The sequence below is a fragment of the Oculina patagonica genome, chromosome 12 (assembly GCF_052425735.1).
Source record: "Oculina patagonica isolate OP01 chromosome 12, crgOcupat, whole genome shotgun sequence".
In the NCBI taxonomy this organism is placed as follows: domain Eukaryota; kingdom Metazoa; phylum Cnidaria; class Anthozoa; order Scleractinia; family Oculinidae; genus Oculina; species Oculina patagonica.
The window spans coordinates 30439725-30458052 of record NC_135769.1 but is presented as its reverse complement, the minus strand read 5'-3'; the positions used below and the strand labels follow the sequence as shown (position 1 = coordinate 30458052).

The 18328-nt window shown below is 38.8% G+C and overlaps 1 protein-coding gene and 1 long non-coding RNA gene across 5 annotated transcripts in view; one reads left to right on the top strand and one right to left on the bottom strand.

Annotated features, from left to right (window-relative positions):
- The window catches only part of LOC144632931 (uncharacterized), a 113853-nt gene that overhangs the window by 14013 nt on the left and 81512 nt on the right, over positions 1-18328 (bottom strand). The window lies entirely within an intron of this gene.
- On the top strand, positions 549-18101 carry LOC144632918 (solute carrier family 23 member 2-like). Of its 4 annotated transcripts, none has more exons than XM_078491681.1 (14): positions 549-888; positions 6864-6928; positions 7530-7592; positions 8376-8534; positions 9003-9160; positions 9315-9409; positions 9928-9998; positions 10796-10952; positions 11111-11135; positions 12025-12145; positions 12691-12847; positions 12943-13196; positions 13701-13974; positions 15786-18101. In XM_078491681.1, exons 2-14 carry the CDS (start codon positions 6908-6910, stop codon positions 16097-16099), a joined length of 1869 nt encoding a protein of 622 aa, XP_078347807.1. In that variant the 5' UTR covers positions 549-888; positions 6864-6907; the 3' UTR covers positions 16100-18101. The 4 variants fall into 4 exon arrangements, with proteins under 4 accessions (XP_078347807.1, XP_078347806.1, XP_078347808.1 ...); XM_078491680.1 differs by lacking the exon at positions 549-888 and adding an exon at positions 2246-2370; XM_078491682.1 differs by lacking the exon at positions 549-888 and adding an exon at positions 2446-2856.

Below are 18328 nucleotides of genomic sequence, written 5' to 3'. Positions count from 1 at the left end.
GAAAGCATATCCAGTTTGTCTCCAGGCAGATCCAGGCAGATCGTCTCCAGGCAGATCGTTGCAAATGACATGAATCCATCCATTACAGCCGGCCAACAGACTATTTAGGTCTAATTATTTCTTTCGTCTCCAGGCAGATCGGGTTAATGCATTTAAATAAGGACTAATAACAATAACTCTTTTTACTCTATTTTTGTTTTGTTGAATTCACGTTTGTGTCGTGGAATTAAAGGTTTGCTCTATAATAAGTAAGGAAAGCTGGTAAAATGGCCGTCTCGATTTATCCTAATTCCTTTTTTTTGAGTGGTCATATCTCTGTATTTTATTGTGCGGACTAGCAGTAACTTCAAACCCTTACTTAAAAGCGTATACAACCTCGTTATTTAATTGAATTGGAAAACTATGCTTTGAGATAGGCTGTCAGAGAAAGCCAACAGCATTGAAACACGAGAAGGGAAGAAGGTTGCCGAGATTTTCACAGTACATAACTTTATTATATCTCGCTCTTTAATGTTTAATTTTGTATGCACGCTATTAGTTTCGTTTCACACGGAGTCTGTGGGAACAGAGTCAAGGCTTATTCGTCTCAATGGCGAATCACGATTGGTTATGGTTTTACTTTGACCACTTTTGATTGGTCTAGAAAGTGAGGCGAGTCTTTTAAACCAATACGCTTTGTGGCACAAAGCGTATTAATGCAAAACCAATGCAAACGCGACATATTTTCGCACTCAAGTCAAAACTTCCCTATCCTTTCACGTTGGCACTTCCAAGAAGCACATTATCCTACGACAACGTCGCTACGACCACGGTATAATAATAAGATAAACTTCAATCCTCCATCATCTTCCTCTACTATAATAATCTCCTGTCTGGCTCTGTTCAAAGGTGAGATATACCTGGGGGTATATGCAAGAGTGCATTTTACTAGTATTTGACGGCATTGTTATTGACTATTCAGTAGTAGACTAATTATTTGAATCGTTTGGTAAAAAGTGTTAAAAATTTTATCGGCAGACGGAAAACTACATATGTTTCGGGGCTCACTTACGTTGCACTCGAGTTTCCTCGCATTTTATGGAACGTTAAGTTCATGTTAATTCAGGAAAACGACTGTTTGCCTTAACTGTTCGATTTCGTATCAAAAGGTGAAAAAATAGTCTTGTCTAGTCTAGTCTGAAGAGAAAGAAAGAATTAAATTTCTGCTTGGTAGAAAAAAAAAATGCCAGCAGTGCTAGCAATTAAAAACATTACTCCAGATCAAAGAATTGGCAGTGTTTCGAAAATGCTCCATTCACAACACTTATTTAAGGATTTCCTACGTTCTGTTGGCAAAGCTTCAATATGTCAAGACCTCTTTATTTTCCAGCAAATTAAATGTTCTAAAGCATTGTCTATTAGACAAGGACTACTAACAACAACTCTTTTGGCTTTGTTTTGTGTTGTAGAATGAACGGTTTGGTTTGAAATAAATAAGTATCGCTCTTCGAAAAGAATTAAGGCTTCCACTATTAAACTTTATTCGACTGAGATGCTCGGGAAAAAAGCTTTTTTTTAACTTTATGATAGATAGATAAATGACAACTGACAATGAACCCTCTATTGGAGCTATTTTACGCCCTTATTTTTCAATGTGGATCTAAGTGATTTCAGTGCTTAACGTGAAGAGATCTATTTGCTTTAGGTGAAACGGTTCGGTCCGAACAAAGGAGTTTCACGAAAGTCCTCGTGAGACTTCGCTTTCTGAAAAACGGGAGAAGATTACGCGAACCATTATGAGACGTATAGGGCGCGATGGTTCGGGCGCGTCAATCCTTCCTGCATCCGCGTTTTTACTCCTGGCTTCAATAACTTATTGTCATTCAATTTCTGCTTGCGTGTCTAATTCTGCTTTTTTGAGTAGTCATATCTCTATAATGTATTGTGTGGAGACGCAGTGAAAGTTTTAACCCCAAAATATACCAGCGTAAACAAACTCGATAATTCAACGCGAAAACGATACTTTGAGCCATCACATTATCTGTCAGGGAAAGATTCCGTGAGAGCAGAATTAAGTCCGTGAGAGCAGAACCAAGCTGTCCGTCAAAATCATGGCGTCCTTATCTTTACAGAGATTGTTAGGCTTACATCTAAATTTCCCTGGAAACGAAAGCGATAACGAGGCCTGTATCCATTGGCCGGCAGTAGGTTCATATCATTCTAACTGACACGCCCTTTTTACTTTTATCAAGTTTTCTTTGAATTTAACACTTTTAAGAAGGGCATTACGAGAAACGGTCGTTTACTACCGCGGTATAAGAATTAGAGTAACTTCAAATCCTTCATCCTGTCCCTCTACCATTATAATCTCCTGTTTGGCTCGATTTAAAGGTGAGTTATGACTGGCAGTGAATGTAAAAGGGCATTTCATGAGTATTTCAGGCATTGTTTCTCAGTAGTAATAAATATGCGAATCGTTTGGTAAAACTAAATTCAAATTTTATTGGCGGACAGAAAACTGCGTATATTTTGGCGCTCATGCGTTGTCTTTGTGCTTATTACACTTTTTTTCTGGAACGTTGAATTCATATAAATTCAAGAAAACGGGCGTACCAGCAGATTGCACGAGAAAATAGCCCTTCAATGTCATCAGGACGCAGTTAAGACTAAGAGCAGACAACGAAGCAAAGATTTGTGGCCAAAGATGGACAGAGATTTAGAAAAGTTGTGTAAAGTTTGCAGGCTGTTGGTCCTCGGAACCAAACCAGACCGAGGCGTCCATGGCAGACAGCAGTTTGTAGACCGAGGCGTCCATTGCAGGATTGCAGTGCAGACTTGATGGGGTCATTGCCGTCTGAAAAGAGTGTTATAGTAAAGGTGGGCTACTACGGCATATTCTATAAAGCTGCTATTCTGAAGGAAACAACAAGCGCTTAAGTTTTTAAAGCGATTCGTCCCATGTTCGCGAGGTTTGGTATTCCTTATTCCTTGAATTGAGAACTGGCTAGAGCATACAAATTGTCTATGATGAGTTTGAAAAGTTCCTTCCAACGAATGGTGTTGAACATCGCAAGACTACTCCACTTTGGCCGCATGCGAATGGAGAAGCCGAACGAAAAAAATCGGTCCGAAGCTAAAAAAATGAAGAAATGCGAAATAGATATTGATCAAACAAGCCAAGTGGCAAAATGTACTCATTACGTCTTCACGCCGGTTTAAGGTGGCCCGTGGGTATTTATGAGGCTGACAGTTCCCTTTTTTAAGCGCGTTTTAAAGCAAGAAGACGTGAAGCGATTGCTTAGATTTTTGAGAATCTGAAAGAATAATGCTTAAATTATATCAAAGTGATAAATTTTATGGCGATCAAACGCGATTTGTTTAAGTTATGAGCGATTTTCGGAAGCCTTCGTTTTTCATAAAGTGCGATTATTTTTATAAATGCTACGGTGAATTTTTCTATAATTACCCCAAAACGCCGCCAAACAGTTGAAGTTTACTCACAACAACTAACAGGAAGATCCACTCCGTAGATTTCCTGGAACGAGCGACATCTTTATTTTGCCTTTAAAAACTGTTGTGTTATGCGTCTGTCTTGACCGTCGCATCAATTTGATACTTATAATAACCCAGTACCAGCCAGTTTTGAGGCTTATGTCACCTTAATCTTGTGTGTTAAAGTTAGAAAGATCGTGTAAATACATCAGATGTTAACAGCCAATAAAGATGGATGGTTTTCAGCCGAATTTTTGAAAATATCAAACAAATGACGTTATTTCAAATTACGTAAAATTTGTCGATTTTTTTTGCATTTTTTAAAGCTGCAGCTAGAACAGGATATTGCAAAGATTTGTGCCAATTTTTAGCGTGTTCCTTTCATACGGTTTGAAGAATTTTGGTGGCAAAGTTAGGTACATTTGCTTTCCAAGTTCTGGTTGCTTTGTAAATCCCACATTTCGAATGAAATTATTCTGTTGTTTTTCGAAGAGAGGTTGTTACTTCCAAATTCCGCACGATCCTCTGCTGTCAGGGAATACATGTGTTGTTTGTGGTTTTTGCGTGACTATAGTGACATTTAGGAACGGTAATTGCAAGACATTTCGTTTGTTGTAACCATCCACTCTTTGAATTGAAACTGCTAACATTTGATGTAATTACAACGATCGTTTGTAAATCAAAAGTTTGCGTTACACACATTAAAGTTAAGCGAAGATTATATTTAGAAGCTTTACAATAGCCGGGAAAAATATCAAAACTTGGCTGTGTAGTGCGGTTTCACATTATCCCCAAGTATCAAAATTATACGGCGGATAACGCTTCAATCGTTTGTCTTTTTAACAAAATAAAAAAATAATGTTTCCCCCCCATTTTTTTGCAGAAAAAAAAAAAAATCAAATCAAATCCATCGTTTGTCTTTTTATTCAGCGGCCGTGCGGGATACATACTTCATCATAGACGACACGGGATCGGGTTTCAAAAACAAAGTGATCACTCAGCTTAGATATAGAGAATTGTTCTCGATTAAAATCTCTTTTATTTGCACTTAAAACGCTTCTGATAAAACACCAGCAACATGCAGAAGCAAAATTTTAAATCTATAAAGCGCGATTTTGGAGCTGTCTGGGCATAAGCAATTATCAACAGGTGTCAGAATTTGGATACGCATAGTTAATTCTGTGTGAATGAGCCGCCGCTACGCTACGCGCTCGCCGAAAACAAAACTTAAATCGCCTACAACGATCAAAATAGCTCGTTCAAGGTCTCTTTTTAAAGCTCTCAAGAAGCTCTTTATTTTTTAGTAAATATAAAAGCGAAAAATACATCGCGAAAGACTTAAATCTGCAAAATGTCTGTAATGGTTATCGGAAGTTCAATGACAAGTCAAGAACAAAAGGATACGTTCACAACTCCATTCGCTCAAGGTAGCTTAATTGCTCTATTGTCCCGTCTTTTGAAGTCACTTGGGCGGCTTCTTCCAAAATATCTCACCTTTTTAGAAACGAATAAAACCGAAGTTTTGCGACACGTTTTCGGTGGCTGCCGAAACTTATACCCAAATGGAATAAATGGAGCCCTCAGGCTACAATTTCCAGCGGTATTTCCCATTTCAGAAAGACACATTTAAACCGGCGTAAAGACGTAATGTCAAATAGCAAGAAAGGAACTGCAACTAAATCAGTTGAGGTAGGGGATAAAGTCCTCTTAAAGGTCGAGAAAACTAAGTTATCCTCAATGTTCTGTCTGAGTCATTTCATATTGGTAAACAAGGAAGGGACACAGGTCATCGTAGACTTTCTGCAAGTCGAGCTCAGAGAGCGCGAAGAGTAAGCGAAATCGAGCGCGAGACCTCGACTTGTTTCCCCTGCAGGAGAACGCATCAAATGAAGTGACTTTGGCGCGAATTTTTCCGAGAAGGTAGGGTGTCAAAACTGTCAAGGTGTCAAAATTACTTTTCGTAACTCGCAAGTAATGGCTTTTGGAGGCAAAAACCGCTCATTTTCACGCTCCAACGAAATGTTTGTTTGCGTCGCTGAACCTGAAAAAAAAATATATTTTTTTGCATTTTGGAGGGTCAGTTGATAAAGCGGTCTTATAAAGAAGATTGTTCTCTTAGTCGGATAAGACCAAAACCGGCCGAGATCTGTGGCTTCATCAGGAGATATAAAGCTTATGATTCAAGAGAAATCGGCAATTATTTGCCGAAACTACTCAGAGCTAATCAAAACGCCCTGCAAGAAAACTTTTACAGTGAGGGAGAATTTATATAACTGATTAATACGCAAGTAGCTTGAGTATCAGGCTTTTCAACTTAGATAACCCCATTTCACTGCCATTTGCGTAAAGCCGTCCGATGACCGATGAACGCGAAAACATGACTGTAGGAGTGAAGAGCACAGAGCTTTGTGTAGATCTTTATTTGATGCAAAAGAAAGCGCTATTCCAGTAGAGGAAGTCATTAATGTTGTCTTCTCTTTCGCCACGCTGTAAATAGTTCAAAATATATGGAGCTACCTCGAATTATGTTAAGCCCTTTCCCGATCACGTAGGCGCCGTAAGTATCCATGCAGTAAGCATGGATAACTATTGCCTACTCAACTTTACGGCATGATAAAATAATAAGGGAACAAGAACAGAAAAATCGACGATTCTATATTTTTTTTTACAACACGACAGGAAAGTCTACGTGCAACAAACAGATTGCTGGTTTCATCTTTCACTTTTTTTTTCCCCCCTTTATCCTCCTTTACCGCTAAAACTTCCCCGGGGTCACTACCACCAAACCGAAAACGAGAAGCGAACGACTTTTAGAAAGTCTAAGGTCATCGTAAAGAACGATTCTGTTGTGAAACGTAAGCGGCAAATGTCGTAGAAAAGAAGTACGACGAGCCAAGTCCTGAAGAAGAACCGGCTAGCCCTGTGGAACCTGTTAGTTTTTAAGGAGACGAAGGAGATCATGCTGACAGAGAGCCAGAGGTGAAAAGGATGTGAACGCAGAAGAAACCCCAACGGCAGAAGCTAATGTTATGCGGACAGGGCCAGCACGTTTCATAAAGAGGCTATCACGTTTTGATTACTTCGTTTTTATCCTACCCAGTATGCTGAAGTACATGTATTTACTTTACATTCATAGAACTTGCTAAGAAAACTGTATTTTTATTTGCCTTATAGAGAACTGTTTTTCGGTTTGATTTAATTTTTAATCCGACTGGATTTTCACGGCTGTATGACAAAGGACATCAAAATGCCAAAATTGTAATTAAAATTGTCATTATCTTAAGGTCGACCTAACCTGTTGCACCATATGATACGTTGTAGTACTGCCTGTTGTAAAACTCAATATGACACATGATGTATGTTGAAATTCTGTGTCTTTAATTTACTTTCAGCATAACGTGTCGCATTGCAACAACACGTGCGAAAAGATACGACAATGGATGAACACAAAATCGAGGTAAGACAAACGAGGGGACAGCCGATAGCGGCCTTTAGCTGAACAGACCCACAATTAGGTCGAATATTAATTGAATTGTTTATTGGACTTGCCATGTATACAAGTTACGCGTCGTGTTTTCTTTGTTGCGCTTACATTATCGCAGCTCCTTTAAACTTTGAACACATTCCTTTAAATAAAGGTTTGCTAATATTTGCAAGCTGTTCAGTACCACACAATCTTCATTAAAATGATTATAGGTCCTAAGTGTGATTTGATCGCGTGTTTGAAATCCTGTTAACTGATAAGCAAAGTCCTGCCTCACCTTCCGTCCCCTTTAAAAAAAAAAACACATTATAAATTTATTTTGTAAAAATAAATTTACACGGTCTTGACTACTTCGAAACCTGAATATAACAAGGAAAAACGTCACAAAAGCGAAGAGGTCAAACAAGCGGACCTTCGGAATTCGAAGTTGTCTGGTTCGAGTTTTTTGTTTTGTTTGTTTGTGTGTTTGTTTTTTTTTTTTATCTTTGCGTCCTCTGCTATTGCTACGTAATTTTCTCAGACGAGCTTATTATAAACCAATTTGGGATCAGAATCGGCCTTTTTCATTTCGCAGGCGCTGGTTTGCGTGGAGGACACACTTTCAAAAGCACCTGAGGGGATATACGGCTCCTCGACTGTAAGTATGCCATACAATTCCTTGGACACAGAAAAATTAAAAAAATCTTATGAAAAATTTTGAAGGGAAAAAAAAAAATATTATGGTATTTTTGAAAATGGCCTATTGCCTAGAATTTAAAAACCTTAACTAGCCTACTAGGTTTCCTTCGTCAGTCTGCGTCGTATGTCAAGAACTGTTCGGAAAATATAAAGAAACCAGAAACAAAACGACAGAAAAACGTAAATGAAATCCGGCGGTAGAAACTAGAAACAAAAAGAATAAACAAAAGATATAGAAGCAGAACAAAAAAAGCGAAAGAAAATTTCCAGGTACTAACAAAATGCGAAATTCTAAAACGTGTACCGCCTTAGCTTCTTAGCCGTTTCTCTCAGAATTTGTCCTTAGGCGACCCTCGTGGGACCTTTTGAATCACCCGCCAGTGCTTCACGTTTAAGCAAAGTTAAATAATATTTTTAATAAATAATAGAACGTTAAATCCCACCAGAGTAATTATTAATGTGGGCCGGATTCAGGCAGTGCTTGTTCATTAATCCTTTTTTATTTCACTATTGTCTTTGTCGTCCTGAATTAATAATAATTTTATTATTAACCTGGTACAATCTTTGCGTGAAACGATATTTAAAATAGAAACCATTTTTGTCCTTTCGTGACAACAACAACAACCACCACTGAAAAAAAAAACAGCAATCGTGACAACATGGTAACAATGGTGACAGCAATTTGAATTCAAATAAATACGAAAGCATTCTCTGCTCTGATTGAGTGCGTTTTCTTGGTTAGGAGAAAGAAGAAGAAGCTGACAAGGCCGATCAGACCAGCCAATGCCAACCAGACCAACCCGACCAAAAAATGCCTAAGTCAAAGAAAAGAGCTCTTGGGTTGTCTTACTTGATCGACGAGAATCCACCATGGTACATCTGCTTGTTGTTGGGTTTGCAGGTAAGTGCAGTATGTTTAAGTTTTTGTGAAACGGTCTGGACCCGGTTTCATAATGCAACTTAAGATTAAACGGGATTTTCTGCAACTGCTCCCTACATTCCCCTAGAAGTTTTCAAGGCATCCTGGTTTTCCCTGTACTCTGTAATCCGTCTTTGCCCGATTGATCCATAATAGCACGGGCCACAAACCGCTACAGGGAATAGCTGCAGGAACTTTCAGTAGCTGTTCATTCATCCCCTGTGGAAATTTTGATATGCCAAACATGTGTAAGTCTTATGACATTTACAAGCAGGTCTCGCCACTGTTTTATACAGTGCAATAAATGTCAAGGGGGTTCCATCCACCCCCCTCCCCCCCCCCCCTTCCCGGTCTGGTACGACGGTTACGTCCGAGAGTTAATCTTAAGTTAATCTTGTTGCCAGGCCCTAAACATAGTGATTGCCTGACAATACATTTTTTATATTGTAGCATTACCTGACCATGTTAGGATCAACGCTGGTCATTCCCTTCATTCTCAGCCGCCCTATGTGCTTTGAAAATGACCCACTTGTCATCAGCGAAGTCTTGAGTACCATATTTGTTGTGTCTGGAATTGCAACGTTATTGCAGACAACTTTCGGAGTCAGGTAGGCATTGGAAGAAAGACTGTAGGATAAGAACACTCTAACAACCATTTGCTTTAAACACAAGTCACTTTTTGGGCACTTTTAGCATTAAGCATTTTGATGATGATATTGCTGGTTTGACTTATGTTACTTAAATGGAGATGACTGTTTGCAGGCTTCCTATCGTCCAAGGAGGAGGCTCTTTAGCCTTTGTTTCTCCAGCGCTTTCCATTTTAGCTCTGCCAAAGTTTCTATGCCCAACCCTTGAAGGTCAGTTTGCTGATTGCTATTCACAGTTTGTTGTAGTTTTTTTTATCAAATGCATGTAACGTTTATTAACTAAGTCGATTAGTGTGGAGGTGCATCAGGAACACTTAACGATAAAACTGAAAATCAACTCTAAATCTTCAGTTTCGAAAAATCCTAAAAAAAAGAACACTAAACGAAAGTATTGCTTTGTAGCTTAATTTGATGATCGTACTCAGTTTAGCGTTCTAACTTATGATTCTATCAGGATGATGTCAGAATTCATCCACAAAGTTATACTCTTACTAAACAGCATTATATGAAGTTGCTCAGCAACTTCCATTTGAATAATAGCACCTTTGATTTTCGTCCAAAGATTGAAAAGTTATGGAAGTGAAAGACCCGTGTTAATAATGAAAGTACATCGCTGCATCGGCGCTACATCAGCTTGCTCGCCAAAAAGGGATATGTCTAGTACTACTTAAAGGAAATGTCTCTTAGGTTTAAAATATATTAAAAAAATGTATTACTGTTCTCTTAAGGTGTTGGGAACTCGACTGACAGCACCCCCTTAAGGTATGATGATGAAATCTGGAAGATTCGCATGAGAGAGGTAAGTTAAGACAATTAACATCTAGACGTGTATTTAAAAAGAATTCACTCAGTCCATTCGTCTGTCAGGCCGTCCACAGGATTGGAAACTCAATTTTGAAAATCACTGGCCATTTAGGCAAGTAGCTTTTAATACGAAATCGATCGCCCGGATTGGTTTTCACGCACTCAAAATGAAGCAATTGAAAATACGCACTGAAGACCTATGGTTTCATAGCTTCTTTGCTTCAGTCGAATAGACTTGTAAGTAAATGTATAGTCCTCATTATTACGATAATATCTTAATGGTCGGGATGGTGTAGAAATCACTCAAAATAAAAAAGAAAAATTCTTGGACATCCCCCTCCATTTATTAGGAAAACCGGCTTATCTAAATTTAGGCGTGAGTTACACACGGATGGTTTACAAACTGTAATCGCAGCAAAAATACAAATGGAACGCTTCACAAGATTGTCTGAGAGAACAGTGTTAAGTAAATGAGTGACAAAAGTTATGCCTTGTTCAGAAAACAGAAGGACTACGTAATAACACAGTTCAATGAATTGGAAATTGCGAGAACTGTTAGACAGACACGTTAAGGCGATCCCTAATAGTGAGACTGCTGCAACTTAACCATCCACAAATTATCAGTGTTATTCGTTTTTCCAACATGCAACATATAAATCATCAAGGCTTATTACCCGTGAAGTCAACAGTTACTCCTCTGTCGCTTTTGTACAACGTCTAAAGCATGACATCCCTAAAGAAAACTGCACGTTATTCGAAACCCATTATCATCCATTTTCCTCCTTTCTCCAGATGCAAGGTGCAGTAATGATGACATCGTTGGTTCAAATTACAGTCTCTCTTACTGGTATGATTGGATTTCTTCTTCGTTTCATCGGACCTCTTACTATTGCTCCGACGATTACCTTGATGGGCATTTCACTGTTTGACGTAGCAGCGGAGAGCGCTGGTAAATATAATGATGATGATGATGATTACGATGATGATTATAATGATGATTATGATGATGATTATGATGATGATGATGATGATGATGACAACGATGTTCGTTTAAAAATTAAAAGCTCTGTTCTTTATTTCATTATTATACTTTATCGTTTTTTTTAGGCACACACTGGACAATTTCAATGACGTAAGTATTTCTGCTAATCAATTTTTTTGAATTTGTATACAAATTATATTCGGCCAATTTCCGTCCCCTATTTTGTAAAAGAATGCTTCCAGCTTAGAGTGATTAATTACCTCTCTATTTCAAAGATCGCAAATTACTTAGTGGCTAGGCAAAGGAATTCGAACGAAGGAGATTGACACTCATGACAGGGAGCAGGGCGAAGAAGAAGCTAACAGGGCTGAATCTGAAATAAGCAAGTTTTCGGGAAACTAGTCGGGCATAGAAAAGGAAATGTTTTTATTGCCTTTCATTGCGTCTTTTTCTTGAGTCTTGCACTGATTTTAATAGTAGGAGGTTTTGCTGCAATTTGGAAAACGGCGCCATTTTTGTTGAATCACCGCTGACTAATTGTTGGTACGACTCTAGCACGACGCACACAGCGGTCAAACGCAGCGCGCCTGCGCAGTTCCTGTGCAATTCCCGCCAAAATTGTCCATACAAAGTCTTAAATTTGCTCTAAACTTTCGCTTTAAAGACAAAAGTTAACGCCGTCCCTGGAAAGTTAAGGTTTATACTTTGCTTATGGATTGGAAATTTGATAATTTATCTCCACTGAATGTTCCAGCTTGAAATTTCCTTTTACCGTACTATTTCTTTAACAATTTCTTACAAACGTTTGCCCCCTTTCAAGTCAAAAGTTCGAAGCGGCGAAGACAGGACATGGCGTATTTTTTTTGCGTTTGACCGCTTTGAAAGCACGACGTCTGAATCAGAGTCCTGATTATAAACCATTCACATACGCAACACCTATGATAATGAGATATAGTTGCATAACTGAGGTACAAATGTCCTGGACCAATAATGAAGAAGCAACTTATTAACACTTTCTTTAACGTATTTTTCATTTTAGAACTATTGTGTTCTTGGTGCTGTTTTCACAATTCCTTAACAAGTATGAGATTCCAGTGCCTGCTTACAGTAAAGAACGTGGATTTTATATCGGTCGCTACCCTTTGTTTACGTCATTTCCAGTGAGTGTGTTTGAATGTTTGATATTAAACAAACTTGTCAACGAACTTAGCCTGAAAAACATTGCTATTATCCGATCGATAATGCTACTGGGCAGAAACTTTAGTTAGAGTTCTAGTTAAGACTATAAGTGATCACTGTTCTTTGATTAGAAGCTGCAGGAGGATGAAAATTATAAACTAGTAATAGATCTAAATATAGATTCCCCCGCCTCGGGTATTGGGGGGGGGGGGGGGGGGGTATTGCATTTTCTAGGCTTGATAGGTTACCAGAAATAACCTCACAAATAAAAGGCAGAACACTTGAAGTTGAAGTTATTTTAAATGTTTTTTTGTCTTGACGATAGAAATCTGAATTATTTTTTAGTGTAAAAGCTGACAGAGTCACCCTATTTAAATAAAGACTTTCTCAACTCTGAATTGGCGATTGCCATTTGCTTCTTATCATTACTTACAGTATGTCTCCTGCATGCCTGCATGTCCCTATATTTGCTCATTCAGTTTATATGTAACGTTTATATGTAAAGTTGTGGTATAATAATCAACAGGTTATTCTGGCGATCTTGGTAATGTGGATGATCTGCGCTATAGTCACTGCAGCGGGGGGTTTTCCAGATGATCCTAGCAATCCCCAGTACAGGGCAAGAACTGACGCCAGAATTGAAGTGTTAAAAGAAGCCAAATGGTTTAGAGTACCATACCCAGGTAATAAGAAGTGTAGGTTTACGTTACGTTTTTTTTTTTTTCAGCAACATTAACGTGCTAACTTGTTATGGTTGTGTACTTACTATCATCTACAGGTCAGTGGGGAACGCCAACTGTTAGTTTTGCAGGAACGTTTGGGATGCTTTGCGGGTTGTTGGCCTCACTGTTAGAGTCCGTGGGTGATTACTACGCCTGCGCAAGAATGTCAGGAGCTCCTCCACCCCCCAGACATGCAATGGACCGTGGAATTGGCGCCGAGGGTGTCGGATGTCTTTTGGCGGGAGCTTTTGGTTGCGGAATTGATACAACTGCTTACGGTGAAAACATTGGCGCCATCGGTATCACCAAGGTTAAATCAATTTGTATTGCTTTCTTCGTTTTGCAGCTATTAGAGTATTGCTTGCAAAACACGATCTGTGTAGCTCAGGGTAAAAAGCACAGGGTAAAGTCTCAGATACAATTCGACGCCTTGAACGTCTTGCTGTTCAACATGGAGTTTACAGTAGGAAGAAAATAGAAATAGGACAAGCACGCCAAGCTAATCAAAAAGGCACATCATGAGTTAGCCATAACAAACAAAGAAAAATTTAAATGAAAACAGCAAGAACGACACGAACCATCTAATAAAATGGAAACCAACTATGTTTATATTTGTAACCGCAATTCCGAAGTATTTAAACAATAGAAAAGACGTGGAAGGCGAAAACCTGTTCAGTATAGCTAAAACTAATCTGTATGTATATATTTGAAGAAATTATATGTATAGAAGCCTGGTCACTCACTTGTTGACAATATGAAGAATTCTCCTTGGTAAGCATCTAACGTGTGCTCCCACCGTCTTTTTTCGTATTAGGTTGGAAGCCTTCGCGTTATCCAGTATGCCGGGCTGGTGATGATGACATTTGGTGTTCTTGGAAAATTTGGCGCCTTATTTGTAACCATCCCGGAACCAATAATCGGAGGAGTTTTCATGGTCATGTTCGGTATGATCACCTCTGTTGGAATCTCCAATCTGCAGTATGCTGATATGAATTCCTCCAGAAACTTGTTCATTGTTGGATTTTCCCTTGTGTTTGCACTGGCCGTTCCGCACTATATGGGACAACATCCAAACGCGATTGACACAGGTAGGGTTTACTTCAGATGACGATGACTATACGTTATTCAGAGCAACGGAAGTTTTAGTGTAGCTTTGCTGAATAGTCTTTCTTTACAGAAAACCTGTTTAACCTTTTAATCTGTCTTACCTTTTTTTTTTTCATGCTAAGGACTTAAGTTTTCTTGTACGCTGGGGGGTTTATATTTGGCTAAGAATCACAACTTCCCATTTGATGCTTTATTGTAAAAGACATTGTTGAAGCACAGGCGGCCCAGGCTCTGTCGTTAATTATTTGCAACGGTCGTTCCCTCAGTTGTCGGTTCGACTCAAGCAATCGAAAAATATGCTTCATAAATTGACGAATTTGAGATCTTTCGTTCCTAAATTACAATAAACTGTAAGCCATATAAATAAAGATCACTTACCTATTGTTGATTGTCTGCTTTTGTGTGATTTTGAGGGGTTTTGGGACGTTTATTCCCCACTTGCCGCTGACGCCCCCTACAAATACCAAAGAAAAAGACAAGGCATGCAGCTTCCAACGCCGCCAAGTCCCGACACGGCCCAGAATTTTTCCAATTTCTCGTATTTCCAGGCGTCGCTTCGCCATCCAGCCTCGGTCAAATATAGTTCGATAAATTACCAAGCTTTGGGCTGAAAATCGTGGCAATCGCCCGGTTTTAACGACCTAAACAGCCGCTGCGAATTTTCACATTCGACAAGAATCCGCCATTGTCAGTGGATGTGGCGGAAAGGCGGAGATCATAACGCCGTTATCAAATTCAAAGTTTAAAAAAACCGAGGTCAGATTACGCGTGCAAGCGACAAATGAACATTCTACCCCTCCCTACAGTGCTAGGCGTGTGCGACGAAAAGACATTCCCATGCGGACTCCCATGTGGGTCAAGTTTAGTTTAAAAACAATGTTATGGTAATTGTAAAAAAGTGTAGTAATGAAAGCATTAAAATTGAAATAAAGTTCATCATAATGATGGTATAAGCTTTTGTCGTTCCTCTTCTGGGAATGTCTTTTCGTCGCCCACGCCTAGCACTGTAGGGAGGGGTAGAATGTTCATTTGTCGCTTGCACGCGTAATCTGACCTCGGTTTTTTTAAAACTTTGAATTTGATAACGGCGTTATGATCTCCGCCTTTCCGCCACATCCACTGACGATGGCGGATTCTTGTCGAATGTGAAAATTCGCAGCGGCTGTTTAGGTCGTTAAAACCGGGCGATTGCCACGATTTTCGGCCCAAAGCTTGGTAATTTATCGAACTATATTTGACCGAGGCTGGATGGCGAAGCGACGCCTGGAAATACGAGAAATTGGAAAAATTCTGGGCCGTGTCGGGACTTGGCGGCGTTGGAAGCTGCATGCCTTGTCTTTTTCTTTGGTATTAGTAGGGGGCGTCAGCGGCAAGTGAGGAATAAACGTCCCAAAACCCCTCAAAATCACACAATAACAGACAATCAACAATAGGTAAGTGATCTTTATTTATTTGGCTTACAGTTTATTGTAATTTAGGAACGAAAGATCTCAAATTCGTCAATTTATGAAGCATATTTTCCGATTGCTTGAGTCGAACCGACAACTGAGGGAACGACCGTTGCAAATAATTAACGAGAGAGCCTGGGCCGCCTGTGGTTGAAGTCCAAAGTGAGCACTTACGAGAGAAATTGTTTAGCTCCAGTTATGGAACTATTTTATTTATTGCAAGAAAAATCCCCCTCCTCCTTGCTTAACTCGGACATACAGCTCACAATTTTTCATAGTTATAATAAGTTAGCGGGATTGTAGTCAAGAAAGCATAACCGGTTTTACCACTTTAATCTTTTTAGGTGTCGCAGAAATTGACCAGGTAGTGCATGTATTGCTGACAACAACCATGGCGGTGGGATGTCTAGTGGCACTAATCCTGGACAACACCATCCCTGGCACTGTTGAGGAGCGAGGGATCAAGGCTTGGATGTACCATCCACCAGAAGAGGATGACGATCAGGAGTATCGAACAGCTTCCATGGATGTCTATGATCTACCATTTGGTCTCAAACGCCTCAGTTACTTCAAATTTGCTAAGTATCTGCCTATTCTACCGTACTACGAGCGCCATGCACAAAATTATGATGTTGAATTGAATTACAATTCTGTTTAAGGCTTTCTGTAAGAATCCAGCATGTATAGCACGTGTGAATAGATAGGTATTGGTTAAACTGTAAACCTATTAAGGGAGAAGCGCTTCTGTTTGAAGAAAAACATAGAAATCGATTCTCGCGCTCAGAAAGCAAGAAAAAGGTTTTAAAAGGGTATCAATCGGGTAAACCGTGAGCCGCGAAATTAACAAAAAATTATCGTTAGGCGTGAAGAAATAAAGAAAATTACCATAAGTCGTAAATAACGTTAAAGTTAAAAAATGATCTCTTAAGCTTGTTAAGACGTGTAATGTGTTTTGACTCGGCGGCTTCGCATTCTGTTCTGGTGAGCTTTACTCGAAAGCCCAGAAACTTTTCGAGTCGATTTCGGGCACGATAAATCTCATTGTATGTTAAAAACAAAGACGTGTTAGAGCAAAAAAAATTAGTATAGTTTAGACACCTTTCATCGTAATGACATATTAAAACAACAGCTTTGTAGAGTGAGGGGTTCATAGTTGGCAAATGCCTTTTGGGGCCCGAAATATCTATATTTTTGACTTTAAAGAAATGCGTGCGTTTTTGCAAGCTCTAAAACTTATTGGGCCAATTTCGGGCGCGATAAATTATACTTTATCTTGACATAGAACAAGTGTCTAAGCGTGTTAAAAATGTGTTAAAATGACAGGTTTGTAGTCTTAGTGGTTCATGATTTTACAAATGGCTTTGGAGGGTCGGGAAGTTTTCAGGGTCTTCGTGAAACGCAAAACTTGTACCGAAAGAAAGGCAATTCTTACAATTCTTATAATATGCTCCTAAGACTTTAAATGTGTGTTATTAACCAATGGAAATTAATCACAATAGTTTCAATAACTACTGAATTATTAGTATTGATAACTTTATTATTGTTTCGTCCATTTTAACCGAAGGAGCACTGACTGTCAAGAATACCAACAACTTATGCCGAGTATGAATATTTAACATTATATCTCGCAAAGAAGTTTGTTGTTTTGTTTTGATTTTGCTTTGCTCAGCTGTGATTGGTTAAAAAAAAACCAACACTCGCCTCACTTTCTTAATCCGCGCTTAACTCTGGTTACGTGTAGTTAATTTGAGTTCTGATTGGCTAATTGTGTAGTTTGTATCTGTTTTAACATAGTTAATAGAGGAAAATGGTTAGGAAGCCCGTCAAAGTTCTTTGTTATAGGTTATTGTTCGCTATTTTGGGGGTTGACCGTGCACAAAACCTGACAAAATACATCGAACGTCTGTTCAAGCAACAAACCAATAAAAACATTTGGATTACGTAACTCATGCATAGTGTATGAGAGGAAAACAAAAGATGTGCACGGTCATGGACCTTCCAACCTAAGTCTTGGCCTCATTGTTTGCTCCTTTGATGTTTGCCGGGCTTCCTAACCATTTCTCTCTATTAACTATGCTTCCCTGTAAACAGCTGAACTGCAGTTAGGTGACCACACCGCATGACGGCGTTTATTTGGGGATAATTTTGGCTATTTATTCAATTAAATTAATAAATGCTACTAAAAGGAAATTGATTTCGCAATTTCAAGTCATTTAATTTCTAGCTATCCTGTTGAAAAAAAAAAACATTTTAAAATGCACAAGCTGAAATTGTGTTTACTTTTTGCGGCACTTCTAATTTTCCTATTATATCTTTTGGCGAATTACGCACAGTTTGGTGGAAATAATATATATATATATAAGCGTACATTAATATTTTTGGGTTTCATTTGGGCTATAATTGAAGATTAACCTTGGTGCTATGAAAACATACCCAACAATGTTAGTGTAAGAACATGAGCGCCATAAGCTTGAATTAAGCTCAAAGAGAAATAAGCTTATTTGGTAAAACAGGTTAGGTAAAATGGCAGCAAATAGTGATGTCGACCTGCTATACCTACAATACATAACTGAAGGACAAAAAAAAATGTAAAATTATTAAGATAAATAAAAGGTATTTACAAATATAAAACATGTAAACATTAAAATATCAAAACTACAGGAGGTTGTCCGTATTGCTGTTTGTAACTGTCGAGTTGGAGACAAATGAAATACGATAAATAACTTAACTCCGAAATCTTTATGTCAGGAAGTTTGGATCGTGGATAAACGAAGTTGGAATCACTCTTGTCGGTCTTCGGCGGTATGTTGGCAAATTGTCGAAAAAACAAGCAATGAAACGCGGTGTTGCATCCAGATCTCGCAAGCTTTATTCTACTGGTCCTCTT

Bases quoted from the DNA above. Each gene is read 5' to 3' on its own strand.
- LOC144632918 (XM_078491681.1), top strand. From the start codon at position 6,908: ATGGATGAACACAAAATCGAG. The intron at 11,136-12,024 runs GTAAGTATTTCT...TTTTCATTTTAG, and splicing joins CACTGGACAATTTCAATGAC to AACTATTGTGTTCTTGGTGC. The intron at 12,848-12,942 runs GTAATAAGAAGT...TATCATCTACAG, and splicing joins GTTTAGAGTACCATACCCAG to GTCAGTGGGGAACGCCAACT.